The sequence below is a fragment of the Desmodus rotundus genome, chromosome 7, assembly GCF_022682495.2.
Source record: "Desmodus rotundus isolate HL8 chromosome 7, HLdesRot8A.1, whole genome shotgun sequence".
NCBI classification, from domain to species: domain Eukaryota; kingdom Metazoa; phylum Chordata; class Mammalia; order Chiroptera; family Phyllostomidae; genus Desmodus; species Desmodus rotundus.
In genome coordinates, this window is record NC_071393.1 from 128536652 (window position 1) to 128558450 (window position 21799).

A 21799-nucleotide genomic window follows, 5' to 3' on the forward strand; every position below is an offset into this window, starting at 1 on the left:
GCCACAGAGCTGGCAGGCAGGTACGATATCTGAGACTCCATCAACCTGGCTACCACTGTTTGCCCCACCCTGGAGATCCTCTGAGACTCCACGCCACCCAAATTACAGGCCCAGTAAGCTGTCAAAAGTGACTTTTCCATATGAATGGCTGTTCTTGGCTACTGCTTCACAACTTCCTAAATCCTATTAAACAAGCAACAGCTGGCCTCAGTGAGCCTCTGCCCCCCTACATCTTGCTAAGTGGCCCCAGGCCTGGCAGTAGCAGCAGCGAGCCTAGATTCACAGCTTGGCTTTCCCGGGGAATCTCCAAGCCCAGCACAAGTAGCAGCCATCTCAGATTGCTTTATAGCTCAGGCAGGGTGGCCCTGGGCAGAACACAGGTGGGGACTGACCTTGGCCTGCACCCCCCTGGAAACTCCAAAGCCTGCACACCCAGTGGACAGCTACAGACCAAGTCAAAGCCCCTACAAAACTGATCCTCCATGGAGGGCAAAGGCAGACTCGCCTGGGTAAATCTCTCTCACTGACCTGCTCATAGCAATCAAGGCTCAACTACAAGAGGAGGGTGTACTTAGCCCACACAAAGGGCACACCTCAAGCACCCAGCTTGGGTGATAGGGGAGGCTGTGCCACTGGACCCTATAGGACACCTACTACATTAGGCCATGATACCAAGACAGGGAGTCATAGTAGCTCTACCTAATACAGGAACAAACACTGGGGGGCTGCCAAAGTGAGGAGACAAAGAAACAAGGCCCAAATGAAAGAACAGATCAAAACTACAGAAAAACAGCTAAACAAAATGGAGAGAAGCAATATATCAGATGCAGAGTTCAAAACACTGATTATAAGGATGCTCAAGGTCCTTAGTGAGGACCTCAACAGCATAAAAAAGATCCAGTCAGAAACAAAGGATACACTAGTTGAAATAAAGAAGAATTTATAGGGAAACAATGGTAGAGTAGATGAAACCGAGAATCAAATCAATGATTTGGAATATAAGGAAGCAAAAACCAACCAATCGGAACAACAAGCAGAAAAAAGAATCCAAAAAAATGAGGATAGTGTAAGCAGCCTCTCAGACAATTTCAAGCATTCCAACATTTGCATCACAGGGGTCCCAGAAGGAGAAGAGAAAGTTCAAGAAAGTGGAAATCTATTTGAAAAATTAATGAAAGAAAACTCCCCTAACTTGGTGAAGGAAGTAGACATGCAAGCCCAGAAAGCACAGGAGTCCCAAACAAGATGGATGCAAAGAGGCCCAGACCAAGACACATCATAATTAAAGTGCTTAATGTTAAAGATAAAGAGAGAATCTTAAAAGCAGCAAGAGAAAAACAGTTAGTTACCTACAGGGGAGTTCCCATAAGACTGTCAGCTGATTTCTGAAAAGAAATGTTGCAGGCTAGAAGGGATTGGCGAGAAATATTCCAAGTCATGAAAAGCAGGGACTTATAGACAAGATTGCTCTACCCAGCAAAGATATCACTTAGAATCAAAGGGCAGATAAAGAGGTTCCCAGAAAAGAAAAAAATAAAGGAGTTCATCATCACCAAACCATTATTATATGAAATGTTAAAGGGACTTATTTAAGAAACAGTTGAAGATGAAAACTACGAACAATAAAATGGCAAAAAATACAAATCTGTCAACAATTGAATCCAAAAAGCAAACTAAGCAAACAAGAAGAACAGAGACAGAATCATGGATATGGAGAGGGTTTTGATGGTTGCCAAATGGGAGGATGGTGTGGGGGAAAGGGTGCAGAGGTGAGGGCATTAAGAAGTACAAATGGGTAGTTACAGAATAGCCATGGGGATGGACAGTACAGTATAGGAAATGGAGTAACCAAAGAGCTTATACGCATGACCCATGGACATGAACAATGGTGTAGGGAGTGCCTGAGGGAGTTGGGGTGCTGGGTAGAGGGGAGCAAAGGCAGGAAATTGGGACAACTGTAATAGCATAATCAATACATTATAATTTTTAGAAAGACATGACCCTAAGACAGTTCATAATTGTAATGGTAAATAAGACCCTGACCTCACATGGTTTTACCTCCTATCAGGGGACACACATCATAGACACGAGTGTCTCTAATACAGAGCAGTGACTTTGGAGCACAGGGAGCAGCGCTGTCATAACACAAAACCATTGGTTCCTACTGAATGCCTGGTGCAGACACCCCTTAACTGAGCCCTAACCAGCTCCCATCTCTCACCTCATCCCTGAGGCTCCCTTGGGGCTCAGTGTTCATGGCAGGATGAGGACACCTGTGGATACAAACCTTGGTGGCCAGAGTGAGAGGGAACCTAGTCACGTGTCTGCCACCCTCCCCTAACTCCCAGTCTTCAAAACCTCTGAATATCTTCAAACCTATTGGTTCTACTTCCAAAATACTGTTCAGATTCAGCCACTTCTGTCTGACCATCTGCATTGCCACTGTACTGTCTCACTGTCTCACCCGGACCCTTATGATGGCCCCTCATGGGTCTCCCCCTCCAGCCCATTCCAGAGTGCCCTTTGTCACATAAATCGGATTACGTCTCAACCTTGCTCGAGGACACCACAGTCACCACCCATTGTGATGTAAATAGAAACAGAATATCCACTTTTGTCTCTGAGACCTCCCTGGGTCCTGGCCTCTGTCAACGTCTCTAGCCTCTCCTGAGTCGCTGCCCACTCTTTCACAAGGCTGTAGTGACACGGGCCCTGAAGACATCAAGGTCACTCCTGCCTCGCAGCCTGCGTCCATGCTGCTCCCCTTGCTCTTCTGCTCTCTGCTGCATTAACCCATACTCTCCTTCCCACTCCAGCCCACACGTCATTTCCTCAGGAGGGCTCACAAGTTCCCAGCCTTGACGGGGTCCAACCCGGTCTTCCATTGTGTGGATTCTGTCCTCCCTGTTTGCAGCACCTATCACCACCTATGGCTGTGTGTTCACCTGTGACAGCACGTTTAATGTCTCTCTCCTCCACTGCCACGAGAGCAAAACCCACAGCACCTAGCACAGTGTCTGGTGCATAACAGGAACTCGACTACGTGAATGTAGAAAAGAATGTGTGAAGTTTTGTTCTTTAAGGCTGCATCAAAATTGCCAAGTCAAATGTCCCTGGTGCCAAATGGCCACATTAAAATGTCCCATGTCACATAAAGCATGGTTCCCTAGAAGATGTGGGAGGAAGGAGTGATGGCCCCCAGCTGCAGAGGATCACGAATAGCTGTGGGAGGTGGCGCGGGGCTGACATCTGCGAGACAGGGCAGATCTGTCCGTGTGGTGATGACAGCAATGCCTTCCATGGGCAGGAAATGTGAGCACCAAAGCTGGGAGGCTGGACACTCGGGGGCATGGGGAAAGGTGACGGCGTGTGCTATTCATGTTGGCGGGAGTACAGGACATCTGGACAAGGAAAGGGCCTGGAAGAGGTGGCTGGAGTCACTGAGCATTTTCAGCAGTGTGCCAGGGACCTCACCAGTAACGCCAGCTCAGTGCTTCGGGTTGCACCAGGTCAATTTCCCAGCCACAGACAAGGGCAGCCCGGAGACGCCCAGGGAGAACCAGGAATGGAAGCTGTGAGCACAGCCCTTCTGCTCTGCCGTGTAGGGCCCTGGAGCCAGAAATCAAAGAACTGGTTCTAAAGGGCTCTCAGCAAGGAGCAGAGGCGTCTCTACAGGACCTGCCTGTCGCTGCTTTGTCTTCTTCTGTTAGTTTTGGTCAGAGGGGAAACACACTGGTAAGTCACAGATCCCCCTTGGGGGCTGCATTCCTAGAGGACACCATGGGCATGTGCAATTCATCCCAGGGCTCTGGGCAGTCGGTGCGCCCCCAGTGGAGAGGAGGAGCCGAGGTGGTTAAGTGGGGACTAAAAGAAGGAAAAGATGCTCTTAGAAGACCACGCACAGAAAGACACAGTCCTAGTGCTTTCACTTTGGAGAGGCTGTCTTCACTTGGACACCACCCTTGGCTCTCATATTTGCCATCTGGTGATTTAGTACAACATGGAACATTAATGGTGTCAGAAATGACTAAAGCAAGCTGAGTACCCTCGAGTCCTGAGAATTTTCTGATACCATCTCCTGCTCCTCTCTACTCACAGCACAACCCAGGGGGACGGGCAGACACCATTTCACCTGGCACGTGTCAGAAAGCCGGGTTCTTGTGCCACCCGCTGGATCAGACTCTGACAAGACCACCGGGTGGTCCCCGTGCCCAGGACAGCTGGAAGCCCAGCTCTAAAAAGACCTGTGTATCCCCCCAAAGTTATCGAAGGGAAAGGAGGCTTGTGAACTCGGCCTCCCCTCCCAGTTAGCCATCGCAGGGGTGCCCGACCTGCGGCCCCCGGGCCGCATGCAGCCCAGGATGGCTCTGAGTGCGGCCCGACACAAAGTCGTCAATTTACTTAAAACATTATGAGATTTTTTTGTGATTACGTGTCGCAATGTATTTAATGTGTGGCCCAAGACAACTCTTCTTCTGGTGTGGCCCAGCGATGCCAAAAAGGTTGGACACCCCTGGAGAATCTTCATACAGCTCTGGCATGAGTGGGCGAGTGACTGAGAACCCTGTGTGTGGGGGCGGGGGAGAGGGGGGGAGTAGCGCAGGCCTCCCAGCTCCCCGGCAGGTGCACTCTCCTTTACGCCACACTGGCAGCCTCCTGACCGGGGCCCCTAACACACGTTCCTGTTTCCCACAGGGAAGCCATGACTTACTTGTCGCTGATCTGGATGTAAGGCTCCTCACAGCGGATGGGATCGATGCACTTGAACCCCCCTTGCAAATTGTAGCAAGTCTGACTCAGGGTGCACGTGTGGTTCCTGTGCTCGCACTCGTTGATGTCTGAAAGGCAGGGTAGAGGAGAGGCTGAGGCAGGGCAGTCCTTCCCCGGTGCTGGCCCTGCGCCAGGGCTGCGCGGGTAGGGGTGAGGGCTGCCTGCCATGCGCCGCAGAGCCGCACTTTCTGATACAGTAGCCGTGGGCCCCACATGCCTGCTGAGCCCTCAGAAGGGGGCTAGTCCACAGAGACGTGCGGTCAGTGGAAAATATACACCAGATTTGGCAACTTAGTACAGAAGAATGTAAACTATCTATCAATAATTTTTATATTGAGTACATGTGGGAATCATATTTTGGATATATTGCATGAAATAAAATATAGGCTTAAAATTAATTTTACCTGTTCAGGGAAAGAAGAAATTAAAGAAATTAAGAAGATAAAATTCTTTTTACCTAAAAAGAATTATTCCTTTAACGTGACTACTAGGAAAATTTAAGTTGCACAGGGTCCGGAAGAAGCAAGGCCTGCTGCAGCGTGGTTGGCAGGGTGGTGATATGGGTGTAACAACTTATACTTTTAATTTGAACACTTCACCTAAAATCTTACATGGTGTGTTTGGTGTGCATGCGTGCTTGTGGTGATATGGTTACGTTACAGAATTACACGCTCACGATTTTGTAGTAACAGATTTTGTGATAAAAAAGGGGAGTCATTTGTGCCGGACCCTGGGTCTGTGGCTTCCCTTTGCGGCTCACATTATATTTCTATCGCTCAGCGCTGCTGCGGAGAATGCTTGCTTGGTGTGGGGTCAGGCTGGAGCATAGGGCTGGAGGTTGGGCCAAGCAGCCCATCGGAATAATACCCACGCCTTACACAGCCTGGGGTCCTGACCCTTTGAGGGGCAGAGCAGTCAGCTGCATGAGGTCTCCCTGGCACCCGTTCTCTAGGAACTCAGTAGGAAAAGAAGGACCAGGGTCCCCCAGGGGCCGTGAGAAAGCCTGGGCCCTGGTTGGTCAGGCCACTGGTGAGGGCAGGAGCAGTCCCCAGGGGCCCACAGAGACCTTCCTGGGAGAGAGAAGGGCTGGAACTTCAGGAAGCCACCTCTCTCCGCAGAGTTCACTTCCAGGAGTGAGAGTGGTTATGTCCTTTCTGGGGCCAGAGGATGAATCACGGGGCAGGAAGGCCCCGGCCCCGGCCCCGGCCCCCTGCCCAGAGCCTGCCACTCTGGGAGCCACCAACACCCACTCATGCTCTCACCCCATCACCTTCCCAAAGCTGCACAGGACTCCCCAGGGGACGGCATCCTGAGGCAGCCCCACCTTACATCGCCCGCAGCCAGAGTCCCCTGGACAGCCTTACCCTGGCAGCTTCGGTTGTCCTCCAGCAGGATGTAGCCGGGGGGGCAGGAGCAGAAGTACGTGCCGGGCTGGTTCACACACTCATGTTGGCAGAGGAACTCGGAGAAGCTGCACTCATCCATGTCTGGGGGTGACAAGTTACGCCTGCTGTTTACAATCACAGGCCACTTGGAGAGCTTAGTGGCCATCTATTCCAGCTTCCACACCCTCCTGATACACATGACAGCTTCACTGCTGAGAAGTTGCCAATTCATTTCTTGAATACTTCTGAAGATGGGGAGCTCACTACCTACAAGGCAGCCCATGGATATTTGGACAGCCCTAATTGTTAGAAAATTACTTCCTACAGGGAGGTAAAACCTATCTCCACCGGGCTTCCTACACCCTCCACCTCTGGCTCTGCTACATTATCTAGTCATTGAGATTCATTTTGCCCTGTAGGTAAATCTACCCCCTGGGTCTGGAGGTGAGATTTGTTTGCCTGCTGGGTAGAGCTCTTCCCCTGGATCCAAAAATCACTCACTGGTCCTGGTCTTCTGAAAGGGCAACTTTACCAATCGTCCCAAGTTGAAAAACAACATTATTCCTAAAACCACAACTAAAAGGGACACACCCAAAAGGCCAGGGGTGTCCATTTCATTTGGGTTGGCCAAAAAGTTTGTTTAGTTTTTCCTGTACAATAGTTGTAGTAGTGCTTAGTTGTCTTTAACTTCTTTCAAAACAATTTTGTTAGATTGTATTGTAACAGCTGTCACATCAACATGCATTTAAAAAAACTTACCAAATTGGTGAATTTCTGTGCAGCCATTTTAATATTGAAGATGGAAGAAAATAACACATTTTTGGCATGTTATGCTTTATTATTTCAAGAAAGGTAAAAATGCAACTGAAATGCAAAGAAAGATTTGTGCAGTGAATGGATAAGGTTCTGTGACTGATCCAATGTGTCAGAAATAGTTTGCAAAGTTTCTTGGTACTATTGACATTTTGGCCAAATAATTTTTGCTGTGGGGCTGTCATATGCATGGGAAGGTGTTGAGCAGCACCCCTGGCCTCTACCCACTAGAAGCCAACAGTGGCAGATAGCTGACATACTCAAAATATCCAAATCAATAAAGTTATTGGTGAAAATGAAAAATGTGTCTTTTATTTTACAGGAAAACTAAATGGACTTTTTGGTCAACCCAATATTAAAACTTCATTACGTCCAGAAACCTCCTTGAAGGAGAAATCTCTAGAGTGGGGTGGGGTGGGTGGGCACAGCGTCCTGCAGTGGCCTGACTGTCTCAGGAGGTCTCTGGGACCCGGGAACCTGGCGCTGGACCACCATCCGGCTGCAGAGGTGGGGACAGGATGGGGAACCTCTGTGGCTGCTGATGCAGAAGCAGGCGCCGCAGCAAAGCCAACTCTTTATCACACTCAGAGTCTGGCAACGAAGCCCCCATTTGAGCGTCATTCAGTAAACATGCCAAAGAAAACATGTTTTCATTTCATTTGTCGTTTCCCGAAAACTTGCTTCCACTAGTTTCCCCAAGTGACATGTCCTCGGATTCCCCTAACAGCCCACTGATGGCTAGGATCACCCAGGGTGGGTGTCAGCAAAGGAGGGGGCTTCTCCACCATCGGAGAACTCCAGTTACGTGCCCTATGCCTCTCACATCCCAGGAGGAAAATCTCCTTCCAGGCTCTCCGGGGATCTTCAGGAGATGGGTCGTGGCCAGCAGAACTGGGCTGCTGATTGAAAGCATGCACGGTGGGATCTGCTTCTGCTGCACCTCCCCTCCCCCCTCCCCTGGGAAGATGAGGAGTCCATGTCTCTGGCTCCAGCCCATCAGAACAAAGAGGGGCCTCACTCTTCGTCGACTCCTAGATTACATATACGCTCACGTTTGTGGCTCCCAGTATATTTCTAGTGCTTGGCACTGCTATGGAGAATTCTTGCTTGTTGTGGGGTCGGGCAGGTCTAAGGAGGCTGCAAAGGGGCCAGTTCGTAGACTCCTTCATGCCGTCAGTAGGAACAGTCATAAACCCTGGCACTTCCTGAGATGTGATAGGTACCAAGCCCTGAGTTAACTGTTCTGCCTGCCTCACCTGATCCAATTCTCCCCTCAGCTCTCTGAAGGAGGCGCTATTAGGAGCCACATTTTACAGAGAAGAAACTGAGGCTTACAGAGGTGCGGTGACTTGTTCATTCCCAGATAATGGGTAACCAGTAACGCTGGGATTTGAACACAGCCAGCCTCAAAGATCCTACACTTCTCAACACAATGCTGGAATGTCTCCCTGAGCCTATCCCATTCAGGACTTCAAATGGGTGGATCTGGGGAGTCCTGAGGTTGGGGTAACTGCCCAAAGCAGGGTGAGCTCCTGTGCAGGCAGACATGGTAGCACCCACCCCCGTCTCCCACTGGGCAGGAAGGGGCCCTAACAGACACATCCAGTTGATCTTAGTTAGGGTCTGCAAGCCCCAGGCCGAGGTGCTGAAATATTGGGCTGGCCAAAAAGTTTGTTTAGTTTTTTCCTTACCCTGGCTCTAGTAGTGCTCAGTTGTCTTCAACGTCATCCAAAACAATTTTGTTAGATTGTATTGCAACGGCTGCATGTCAGCGTGCATTTAAAAAAACTCACCAAAATTGGTGAATTGTGCAGCCATCTTAACATTGAAGGTGGAAGAAAATAACATTTTTGGCGTATTATGCTTTATTATTTCAAGAAAGGTAAAAATGCAGCTGAAGTGCAAAAAGAGGTTTGTGCGGTGTGTGATCGAATGCGTCAAAAGTGGTTTGTGAAGTTTCTTGGTGCTACTGACATTTTGACCACATAATCCTTTGCTGCGGGGCTGTCTCCTGCACTGGAAGATGTTGAGCAGCACCCCTGGCCTCTCCCCACTAGAAGCCAATAGCAGGAGAGAGCCGACATACTCAAAATATCCAAATCAATAAAGTTATTGGTGAAAATGAAAAATGTGTCTTTGATTTTACAGAAAAAAAACTAAACAGCCCTGGCTGGTGTGGCTTAGTGATTGAGTGACGGCCTGTGAAACAGTCACCGGTTCGATTCCCAGTCAGGGCACATGCCTGGGTTGCAGGCCAGGTCCCCAGTAGGGGACACGTGAGAGGCAACCACACACTGATGTTTCTCTCCCTGACTTTTTCCCTCCCTTCCCATCTCTCTAGAAATAAATAAATAAAATCTTAAAAAAAAAACCAACTAACTAAACAATTTTTGGCCAACCCAATATAATACAAGCCCAGTTTCTGGCCAGGAGCTCACATGAGGCCATTTTCATTCATCCACATGAAAGCACACCACGGCTTCTGGGATCAGCTCAGCCTCCCAAATCTCTGAGGGACAAGGGGACGCGTCTAGGAAAAGTCCGGTGCTGCATGGTGGAGCCACACGAGCTGTGATGACACTGAGGGTAACATTCCCTGGGGAAAATGACCAGCAGAGAAAGGGGCTGTGTAAGAATGAACAGGGAACAAGCTCTCTCGTTGTCACACTGCTGTCAGAGGCCAGCCCGGAAGCCCCCAGTGTCCAGGGCTCAAGGTCACTCTGAATCTAAGGAAAGTGGGCCTCGGGGTGAACGTGGAGGAGTGAGCCATGTTGGGGAAGGTAAGTCAACTGAAAATCCTTGCCAGACCTCCGAGGATGTGAAAACTGCTCGAAAAGCTAAAGGTCTCTCCTACCTGCAGTTAGAGGAAGTGCGTGAACCGGTAATGACACTAAGGTACACCACCTCACTTTACCTGTGTGACCGCCCCACGAGGGAGTGCATTTGTTTTTAATGAATGAGAAAACTGAGCCTTAGGAAGTGACCCAGCCAGGGAAAGCACAAAACAGTAGAGCCAAAAATTGAACTCTGGCTCCAGAGCCACTCCACCGCGCCCCCTCTGCGGGTGGTCAGTAAACCTCTGGGGATGCGCCGGGAATTCTGGAGACACAAACGGTCCTCTCCCAATCCAAACGTTCCACCCACCGGTTCCTGAGCCCAGAGTCCCCAAAGAGCGCCAAGCGCGGAGCTGAGATCTAGGAAGGAAGTGGCTTTTCATGCCTGAGGGTGTTTTATTTCGGTTTCTGGGACTGACGTGGAACTGGTGTAAGAGGCCCTGTCACCCTCACTCTGGCTTTCCTGGGAGGTGCCCATTTGTTGCAGAGAACCCTGTCCCCAAGAGCACTGCGGTCCTCTCACACAGCCCCATCCAGGACAGGGTTAGTTCCTGTCACAGTGAGATCCAGGATTAGGAAACTTTCCATTCCGCAAGACAAAAGGATTGTCACACCCGAGGGCATGGCCCACTTACTCTGAAAAGTACAACCAAGCATTATTCATTTGAACTGTGCTCATTTACAACTGACCGCTGATAATGCCAAAAGTGGATGGGCTGGAGCTCAATTCAACATTTACCAAAACAACAGAACAAAACAAACAAACAAAAAAACAGAGAAAAAAGAAAAAAAGGAAGAAGAAAATAAAAGCGCTGTACATGGTCCTGTGAGGCATGCTAATAAATATGAGAGGCTGTCCCTATTTTTCAAGGAGTTTACAAGTTTCTTATTACATGAGTTAATAAGAAAATTGTAACAGAATTTACATTCTAGCATGGGCAGAGAGTCAGCCTCTTGGGCTTGAAAGGAATTTATAGAAGGTCAGCTGAGCCATCACACCTATGTTCTCACAACACATTAAGGTTTCATCCATTCGCTATTCAACCCTTCACTCATAGATTCGGAAACTGCTTGTTGAGTGCTCACCATGTGCCGGGCCTGGAGCTGAGCACTGAGTGTTCGCAGAGATTTTAGAAGCTCACCAAGTGTTTGCGTTTACATACCTGACCTCGTTCACCCCACACCCACCTCTCCCCACCCTACCCTGTGAGGTATGCTGTGAGTCCAGGGTCCCTGCCCTCTGCCAGCACTGTCTCTGTGATCCCAAGGGCTTCAGTTAGTGCTGGGTGGGGATGGACAACTCAAACTAGTTGGGTGACTTCTTTCCTCCTTCACCACCATCTCAGACCCTAAAAGGCAGCTCCATTGGTTTTTGCATTTGGGCTCAAGTGACAAGGAAGGAGGGACCCCACTCCACCTTTCAAACAGTGACTCATCTGTTTTGTGGGGTTGTGACCCCACTGCACCGGGAAATGTCCCAAACTGGAGAGGCTTCTGGGAAATGAGAGGAAACACCTGTGAAGAAAGCCATTGACCTCCACCCCCCACCCCCGTGTCCCTAGTGCAGGTGGAAATCTCCAATGCTAAATAAAGCTCATTACCACTGCAACGAACTCCGTCATCCTCAAGTTCATATCCTGGGTCACAGCGGCAGATGAAAGAGCCGTAGGTGTTGACGCAGGTTTGCACGCAGGGGTTCTCAGTTGCACACTCATTCACATCTGTGGAAAGCCAAAGCCACAGCTCATCATTGACCATTCCCACGACAAAACATCCGCTGTAACAAGGCAGATGAAAATGCACCGGCTACAAAATCCGTGGCTGGGAGACCACACTCACAAGCACCAAGAATCTCTATCTGGGACCCAGCGGATTGAGAAGTCAGCCCCCAAAAGTTGTTCACTGAAGAATCAGGGGCTCCATCCACATGTCCCTCTGGAGTCATGAAGTGGGAAGGGTAGAAGCAGCATGTATACATGTCATGAACATATATGCACATACACATACATATACCCCTCCTAGGAAGTCCACTCTCCAAGGTCACCAACAGGAATTTCTAGCCAGTATCTGCTTTTTCCCTTCACCTACCACATCCCACAATTAACTCTCCCTTCACTGCCGTTGACTTTGATGTTCAGGTAAACAAACAAACAACTGTGACGATACCAAGAATGTCCCCCCTGCCCCACTTCATGTTGAAGCCCTAATTTCCAATGGTACCATATCTGGAGACAGGGCCTTTCAGAAGTAGTTAAGCTTAAGTGAGGTCCTGGCTTGGGGACCTCCCGATGGGATTCGTGCCCTTATAAAAAGAGACACAGAGAGCTTGCTCTTGCTCTTTCTGTCATGTGAGGATTCAGAGACACATTGGCCACCCACAAGCCAGAAAGAGAGCCCTCGCAAGTGCCTGGCCACACTGGCTCCCTGACCTTGGACTTTCTGTTTCTAGAACTGTTAGAAAAGAAATTTTGGTTGTTCAAGTCCCCAGTTTAAGATATTTTGTCAGGGCAGTCCAAGCTAAGACAATGATGCATAAATAACATCACTGATAATAATAATAGGATCCCCCATTCGCCGAATCCTTACATCAGCCCTGCCCCAGGACCACGGCCCCATGTTACAAGTTCAGTTGGCTAAGGAGAGGACCGCAAAAGGGCGTAAGAAACTGTTAGAAAGGATGGAATATTCATTATCTGAGCATGGCGATGCTTTCGTGGGGGTATGGACACGCCGAAGTTCATGGTATCACGTACCTTTAACATCAGCAAGGTGCTCACATTTGTATTAAGGATGACAGAGGTACCCACACATAACAAAGGCACAGGTGGAACTGGGACCTGAGTCCAGGGGCTTTCTGTAGAACCTGAGACTCATTCCGCACAGCTCATGAAGGTGGGGGGTGGGGGGTGGGGAGGAGGGAGCCCCTCCTCCACTAGCGTAGGCTGACCAGCGTCAAGCACACTGTCTCCCATGTCCCTTATGCCAGTGACCCCAGTTCCAGCTGGGTGAGTTTCCATCTTCTTCAAAAGTCCCAGTAACCCTCTTCAGACTCTGAATAGAGATGGGAGTGTTTTCAGAGTTAAACACTGTCACAAGTTGCAGCTTGAGAAGCTTTTCTTAAAGCGGAGGGCTAATCCCGTGCCCACATACTTCCTGCTTCCGGGCACATGCGGGGCAATCTGGAGAAAGAAAAATAATAGCCATCCATGCAGGGAGGGTCCAGCGAGATACTGGTCTCCGCCGGTGCCCACGGAGCTTGGAGGCCTCTGCCTGGGAGGCGGGGGAGAGGTCGCGGTGCCAGGCCGCGGAGCGCAGGCTCAGGCAAGACAGCCCTGGCGAGTACTGGGGCTGGCATGCTCGGCTTCCAGCCAGACTCGGGTCACAAGGAGATGAATGAGCTTGAGTCCCACACTCTCTCAGCTCCCAGCTGTTTCTGCCGAGCAGCAGGACCTAAAGCTGCGGTCCCCAACCTTGTTGGCACCAAGGACTGGTTTTGTGGAAGACAATTTTTCCATGGACCAGGGTAGGGGATGGTTTGGGGATGATTGAAGTGCATTACATTCAAGCTCACTTCCTGCTGTGCGGCCCGGTTCCTAACAGGCCCAGACCAGTACCAATCTGCAGCCAGGAGGTTGGGGACCCCTGACCCAAAGGATTCTGCCCCCAGGAATGCTGGCTACCCTTCCCTGCTAGCCTTGGAATTCTGAGTCCTGTGGAAGCAGACTGCACCCCACTCCCACTTGCTGGACAGGAAGGCTAAGGCCCCTGGTTTTACTCTCCACGCTGCCACCACCCGGCTGAATGACTCTGGCCAAATTGCTTAACCTTTTTGCTCCTTGATCTCCTCATGTGTGAGCAGAGCCACAAGCCTCACGAGGCTGCTGTCAGGACTCAGTGAGGCGAACAGAGGCGACAACGCCTGGAAGAGCGCAAAGCAAGCGCTTCCTCGCACGAGGTGTTAGAATTATAAAAGCCCAATAGCAAGGGCGGGGGTGGGGGCGGGGACAGTGGGCAGAGGGGATTACAGGAACTACTATAAAGGACACATGAACAAATCCAAGGGGGAGGGTGGAGAGGGGGGAGGGAAGTGGGTTCACCTGGGGTGGGGTGAAGGGATGGGGGAAAAGGCATACAACTGTAATTAAATAACAATAAATAAATTAAAAAAAAAAAAAAAGAATTATAAAAGCTCCACGGAGTTCAGAACACTCCACATCACCAGCGGGCCCCGCTGATGCAACGTTCTAGTAGCCAAGTGCCCGTGCGGCCTGGGTGCCGTGCCTGCTGCTGGAATTGGCACTGCCAGGTGTATTATCTGCTCCTTGTCACAGGCCCGTCCCTGAAAGGCCTCAAGGACACATGGGACTTTTTGGCTGTTTCTCAGGAGGTATAGGGTGCACCGAGCCAGCCTCTGGACTGGCACATCCAGCCCCCAACCTTGGCACAGAGAAGCCTGTGTCTGCCCTAAGCTGCTTATCCCAGCAGCCAGGGAGCCAGGCGCCCACTAGCCCACTCCTGCTCCAATGACGGTGGGAGGTGGGGCAGGGAAGGACGCACCCCGCTCTATCAGCCCCTTCAACCTCCCAGCCCGGTCTCCACTCACAGAAGAAATTGACCTCTCCTGGTGAGAGGAACACAATCAAGACTTCTTGGAACAATCAGCAGAACCAGCTTTGGAGGAGACTTCCAAAGAATCCAAAATCAAACTCTTTAATGCTGATGCCTTCCTGTTTACCCAATGATTTCGATACGATTAAACTAATGGAGACATAATATCCTCCAAGTAGCTGGCCGGGAGCCTGCCAGCCAGACCTCGGATGGTGTGATGAGGAAATGGGCCCTGCAAAGCCTGGTGGCAGGCTCCAGACAAAGACCTCATTCTGAGTCCCCAGCACTGTCTCCACCCTGGAGGGAGCAGCTGCCAGGGGCTGGAGGCCTGGCCAGCGGGGGGCTGGGGGAGGGTGCCGTCGGCCAGGCGGGACTCACACTAATTCCTTGAGCCTTAAGTCGCCCATTCATTTCCTGAGGAGAAGAAATCTGCGGAGGGGAAACTACAATAAGCACACAGCTTGTTTGTCTTACTTATCAGTGTTTGAAGAGATCATGTGAAAACCAGAAAATGCCTTTGCTCCACTCCGTTTCTGTGGGGAATGCTGAGCAGTAGGGGAAGTCGCTGCCACCACCAGACTCTTTGCTAAGGCAGTGGGCCCCCCTGGCACAGGCCGAAGGGAAAAGCTGTAGTGACAGGCGTCAAAATTGCCCCCAACACCCCTGCGGAGAGTGTACGTGCTCCTTTTGTGATTCATCGAGGGTCAGAAGCTCTTTCTGACCGCCCCACTTTGGCCCCAGGAATTGAACTTGGGCTACGGGATATGCAAGAAAATGTCTAAGTAGTCAAGAAAGCCGCAGGACTCCTCCCAGGTAGCAGAGAGAAGCTAATGCACGCGGCCCTTAGCTCCCAGCCCACGGATGACCATGTTCCTGCTCTCAGCAGTGCCCAGAGTACTTTTCGACACGTGTCATGTAACCTCCGCTCAGGTCTCAGGTTTCTGCACGCACAGGGATGAGCAGGCAGAGACAACGAGCAGAAAGCAGTTAACGACAGTGCTTCCCACCAACACACACTGTCAGCCTGCGGAGGAGACAGCATGTTCACGTCACGTACCTTGGCAAGACCTTCCATCCTCGTTGAGGGTAAAACCAGGGTTGCATGTACAGGAATAGGATCCAGGAACATTCGCACACAGCTGCTGGCAATAGCCATAGCGACATTCATCGATGTCTGGCAACAGAGACGCGCACAAGGTGAGACACTCCTTCTTAGTCACCGATGCCGCCCCCCAGCGTCCTTACTGCCCATCCCTTCTGGAGAGATCACAATGGGAAGCCAAGGGGAACTAGCGTGCAGACAGTGCCTGCTAAGTGTCAGCGATCGTGATACCCTCTGGATTCCAAGGCTTAATCTCCCCATAACCCTCCTCGACCCATCTCAGTCCTGTGAACACCTGAACCTATGTTGAAAGTTGTAGAGGAAATTTCTGCTTAGAGTGGGCAAGATTTTTATCTGCATTAAGAGTCAATTCTAAGATTCTATGTAAATGTTTCATTGCTCTGGGAAGGGACAAGTTAGCTCAAAGTGTAAGAGGAACATGTAGCCTCGCTCCAACAGGCTCTGCACCAGCCCCATCAACAATGAATGTGTCCAGGTGTCGGGAACAAGGGCAAGTGTAGGTGAGGACGAGCTGGTAGCATTATGGTCTAGGGACCCGTGAATCCAGTGGCACAAGGACTCCGGAGCTCCCCGGGTCTCCTGCTTGCACCAGAGCAGACACAGCACTCTGGATAAATACACCTCTTCCAAGCCATGGCTGGTCTTTGCTGAGCAGGCAGCTCTGTGAATAAACGGGTCCTTTTAGCTGAGCGGCCAATGACCTCCCTGCTGACAGGTACCCGTCAATGGGGAGCCTGATGTCCCCGGGAAAGCTCTTCCCAACCCTGCAGGCTGACGGGCTGATGGGCTGGAGCATTCACTGCTGCAGGCTGAGATGTCTTGAATGAAGCATACAGGTGGAGACAGAGTCCTCACCTCTACAAGCACCTGCTGTCACCAACCAATGTGACTGAACTATAACTGGTTCTTACCACATCCTCACCTCCCCCTATACTAACCACATTCCCTCCCCGGTCCCCTAGTTCCTTTGGAACCAAGGTTCACCCCGGAGTCTGGATGCCGGTTCAGAACCTCAGTCACTGTGCCTAGTTCCTACCATCTGCTGCCAGAAAGGACCCCACCGCCACCCTACCTGTTGTTCAACCTTCCTCGGAGGCTGCATCCCACCCTTGGGATTCTATTTTGTCTCTGAGTCCCATCGACTTCTAACCTGGCCCACCCCACCGCCCACTGAGAGCTTTGCAGCTCCTGCTTAGAAGGCACATTGTCCTGTGCAGTTGCTGGCCGACCTCTTTCCCGGGTGCAGCTGGACACATCACTGAGGACAGGGAGGCGGCAGGGAAAAGAGGGGACATCCTGGGGTACCCTGGAGGAAAGGCAGCCCCTGCCCCTTGTTTTTCTCCAAAAGCAATGCCTCCAGAGGTACATAGAGGCGATGGTGGATGGCTACAGAACTTGGGTTTTAAAAAGAGAAAGACAAGTTTGGCCAGAGGATGGTATGAGTTCAGCCACAATGAGTAAAGGCCTTCACTTCGGACCTGTGGTGTCGGCAGGCCATGCGTGTGGCACCACGTTAGGCCTCCAGGAGCATCCCTACCAGAGCTTCCCACTCTGTGGACAGAGCCACCCTCCCAGGTAGGTGCAGGAATGTGCTGGGGGCTGGCCCCCTCAGATCGGGAGGGCTTTCCTTTGTATAAGCAATCCAGCCTCTGTGTCCCTGTGATCCTCTCTTGTGCCCCCTTGTGGTGGAAAAAACTGGACTGAGAAACTTTAGACCCAGTTCACCTTGTCCAAAATGTCCTTCCTCTTTGAGGCTCAGTTTCCAACTCTCTGAAAGTTGAATGACATAGTATCTAACACCCCTTCCAGTTCTGAAATTCTACATGTTAAGGTCCCGTACAAATAACTCACTCACAATGATCTGCTTATGTTCAAAGCCCTGGCATCAGATTTTCCATAATAGCTGAGATTGGTTAAGATGCCCGTGTGCAGCCAGCTCTTTGGGGCAAGCCTGGGAAGGACAGCCAAGCCAAGTCTAGGCGGGCTTATCAGGCCCCGAGGAGGCCACGGACAGGGCCCTAGAGCCGGCCCAAATTCAGTCTCAGGCAAGACAGACTTGGACAAAAGAACCTTCTTTTTTGGTTTCCATGATGTGGTTGGGGTTTGTTTCCCAGCTCCTTCAGCACTGACTTGCAGGCAACAGAACAGTGTCTTAGAGAATTTAAACTGGCAGGGCTTCTCCAAGAACACAGTATAGAAATCGTACCCTAGGAAAAGGAATGGAACTGACAGCCCGAGATTGCTATGAATTCACTCACTTGGCTGGACCAGAAGCTACAGGGAAAGAAAGGAAAATAGCCCTCCAGTAAAATAAACAGAGGGATCATATAGCAGATGCCAAGTGCAAGAAACAAAATTCTAAATTGGGGATGACTGACTGCTTCACAGTGAAAGGACAGACCAGCCAGCACATGGGCGTGACCGTGGCTCCGTGGGTGCCAGCGGAGATGGTGTGAGCTCGGGATCCACTGATCCACATTCGAGGCTGAAACTTCTCTGTGACTGCGCAAACTGTTCTCTGCTCTCAGTGTGATCTCTAACTCGGACAGGGTAACCCTCCCCTCTACCATTTCCTGCCTTGGATATCGACTTTCAGAAGGCAGGAAGGCAGTGCAGATCAAGTCAAACAGGAGTCTTAAAAATGCATTCAAAAATTCTGATGGCCCTGGCCAGTGTGGCTCCGTGGTGGGAGTGTCGTCCCGTAACCGAAGGGTTGAGGGTTCGATTCCCGGTCGGGGCACGTGCACATGCGACCCCTGGTCCAGACGCCTACGATTCCCAGTCCCAGCACGGATCCCGGGCCTGGGTTCCTATGAAGGCAACCAATCGATGCTTCTCTCACATCGATGTTTCTCTCTCTCCCTTCCTCTCTCTCTCTGAGAAAAGCAATTTAAAAAAATGTCCTTGAGTGAAGATAAAAAAAAATTCTAATGGTGACATGATGGTGATGATGACAACTGATTTGAAAGGGTGGTGACGCATGACACATGTAAGCTGACAGCCTTGTACATCCCCGCCCCCTGCAAAGAGAAGCCCGCCGCCCTAGGGACCCCAGCTGGGCCCACATTTCACAGCCCCCCGGCCACCCTGACCTCCAAGAGTCCCCATGAGCCCCAGAGCGGTCACCTAAGCACTGGCCTTCCAGAAGCCAGTAGCCGTCAGTGCAGGAGCAGGTGTACCCGCCTTCGGTGTTGATGCAGATCTGCGTGGGGTTGCACTGGTGGGAGTCCGTCGCACACTCGTCCACATCTGTAATGAGACATATTTCAGGGAGTGTCACCTACATCTACTTAGAGCCACCAAGGTGCCAGCTGCTTGCTTGTCTGCTGGCAGGCAGTGGATCGTGCCCCTGGGTTATAGCCAAGAAGACGATGCAGCTCCTTGCGGAACATCACTAGGAGACACTGGCCTTTTCCGAGGGGGTAGAGCTAGTCTGCTCCCCGGAAACCATTTCTGATGGAAATGGCCAGGAAGAGAACACACGTCCATAAGCTCTTTTCCGCCGTCCTATCCCATCATTTTCTGAAACCAAGTTACCGTTACTTGATTTGGAAATGCATTTCGTTTATGCTTATCCATTCTGCCTGTTAAATGGGGGTCTTTTATGTATCTACTGTGTGCACAGAGCTATGACACCTCTGAGACCTTACCAGAAGACAAAGAAATGTCCCCCGCCAAAGGAAGCTTGTCATTGGGTGGCTGGATTGGATTCCTCCACAGAAATCTTTGGGTCTGGGGTTCCTGCCCCTTTGAGAAGCTTCACTGAGCCTTCTAGCATTCCTTCCACTCCCGTGGCTGGTCTCTCGCACCCTCTGCTACCGCCAGGCTTGTTTACACTGCTCCATGCCCACCACCCTCTGCCTGGCGGTGGGGAGGTACTTGCGCCCGAGTCAGTCCTGTGTTAACAGAGCGCTTCAATGCACGAAGACTGAGCTGCAGCGGAGTCCCACTTGTCAAGACATCTGGTGCACACAGGCAGCACGCAAAACGGTTCGTTTCCGCTAAGGCAGCAGTGTCAAGCTCATTTTCACCAGGGACAGTATCAGCCTCGCAGTTGCCTTCAAAGGGCCGAATGTAATTTTAGGACTGTATAAATGTAACTACCCTTTAACAGTTAAGCAAGAGCTCATCACTGCCACGAGGTAGAAACAAGGTGCCAGGCCGGATAAAACAAGGTGGAGGGCCGGATTCCGCCCACGGGCCTTGTGTTTGCCACCTGTGCGCTAAGGCGAACCGTTCTTCCCTGTCTCGCCACGGTGTATTTTAGGGAAAGCATGCAGCATCCTTTCACGGGACCTCCTGAAATCTACTCTCACGTCGACCCAACACCCTGGGCCCACCTGGCCTGACTCCAGCGTCCCTCCCGGGCATCTGTCTGCCTGCACCTGTCTGCACCTTTTGTTCCCACATCACTGCAGTTCCCTCCCTGCCTCGCCCACCCCAACTGAGCGCAGTGCACATGGTTGGAAACATGAAAAGCTGTGAGCCCCTGAGCCTGGGGAGTGTGCCTGACCCCTCAAGGATGGTACTGTATTGGTTCTCACTATCACCCTGCTCAGCGGGCCCCCACCTCACAGATGGGAACACGGCCTGCCTGACACAAGCCCACTCTGTTCTGGAATGACAGCGGTCGTGACAGCCGGGACCAAGACGGTTCACAAGGGAACTGGCAGACCTGACAGAGGAGATCGGACAGAGTTTTGGGTGCCTTCTCCTGCCCCTCCCGGAAAATTGTCTGTCTCTTGACATTGCATATTGCAGCATGGTGGGGGTGGGGCACCCACAGCCCCAGTGTGTAAGCACCCCAAGAACAAGGGTCTTCTGTAACACAGGCCTTCTCTGTAGCATGCACAGGAAGTGAGCACAGCTGGCTCCCTGAAGCGTTGGCCAGGCTAGCTGGTCGGTCTCTCGGGTTCGAGTGACGCCAGCACAATCCACTACCCACCTGCCACAAGTCAAACACCAACGAGATGGATCAATTCCCACCCCTAAAAAACCATGTGTCTGGGCACCGCGTGGAGCCAGCCTTCTGTCCTCCAAACATGGACCGACTCCAAGAACCTGGTTCCAAGGTGGCGGCAGCCCCACTCCACCCCGACACGTTGACTATGTACAGCCTCCGTGGCAAAGCCCCAGCCTGGTGCTCAGCTGCCAGAGCTCCTGCCTCTCCCTCAGCCTCCCTTCCACCCCCGGCTCTGCCCTCCCAGCGGAGCCTCCCAGGGGAACCACGGATAAGGCTTGGCCAGCAGCCGCGCCCGCTCCAGCCTGTGTGGCAGCCTAGGATAATAAATAATGCCACTATCGGCGGGAGCATATTTACATTTTTCCGGAGGAGCGTGATGGATGGCAGCTGTACCCTGGGAACCACGCTGCCTTAGGAATTTGTGCTCTTTTTCCTGCCTTGAGGGGAGCGCAGGGTGAGGGGGACCCAAGGTGAGAAGAGCCGAGAGATAGCCTCGGTGACAGCGAGCGCCCAAGGCTCCATCTGGGTGACTTGCACGCACACCACGTGCCCTTGGGGTCCCGCACAGAAGGACAAACGCGTGCAGGCCCTGAGGCTGGGCTGAGCAGGGCAGGCGGGGCCCAAGTGCGCACATGTGTTGGTGTGTGCACATACACTGGCACACGCAAAACAGTCAAACCTACACCCTAAATCTTTAAAGTTCATTGTTTAAAAAGCTCCACCACTTTTACGGAGTTAAAGAATTTGCTTGGTTATACTGCGTTTCTGTTGATGTGCATTCAAAAACAACTAAATTTGCAACTTGTACCATCTGACTGAATGGACTGTCAATCTAAATGTTTGGAGAATGGAAGTCCCTGGAGTTTGGGGGGTGCCCTAGTTTGTATCCTCAAAACGCAGCTGGTACACAGCCATGGCCATAGTAAACATTCGGGGACTGCTTGGTGAGTGAATGAACGGACACGTGAATAGCGAGCATCCTGCCTTCATGCCCCAGGCGAGCTATTCCCAGCCTACCTGCTAACAAGACCGTCCCAGTGTGTGGACTCTAAAAGCAACCCGCCCCACTGAAAACCACGGCCAGCTGACACAGCGGGCAGGCAGCTGACGCTGGACCCGCTCACGGTGGGGGCTCCCCACAGGGCAAGGAGACCCATTCCACATTCCAGCCCATGACTGAATCGCTTACATTAAGTACATTTGACTTAAATAACAGAAGGAAAAATACATCGACTCCCTCCAAGGACATTCTTTGGCAAAGCGTGCTTCTCTGCACCAGTGGAAAAGTACAAGTCACAGCGAC

The 21799-nt window shown here is 51.3% G+C and overlaps 1 protein-coding gene across 2 annotated transcripts in view; it reads right to left on the minus strand.

Annotated features, from left to right (window-relative positions):
- Positions 1 to 21799, minus strand: part of FBLN5 (fibulin 5) — a 73960-nt gene that overhangs the window by 10499 nt on the left and 41662 nt on the right. For both annotated transcript variants that reach the window (XM_024567786.4, XM_024567785.4), the window contains exons 5-9: positions 18660 to 18782; positions 15468 to 15584; positions 11404 to 11523; positions 6135 to 6257; positions 4712 to 4838 (exon numbers count right to left, since the gene is read on the minus strand). In XM_024567786.4, coding sequence (XP_024423554.1) covers positions 4712 to 4838; positions 6135 to 6257; positions 11404 to 11523; positions 15468 to 15584; positions 18660 to 18782 — 610 coding nt within the window. The remainder of the gene's footprint in view (positions 1 to 4711; positions 4839 to 6134; positions 6258 to 11403; positions 11524 to 15467; positions 15585 to 18659; positions 18783 to 21799) is intronic.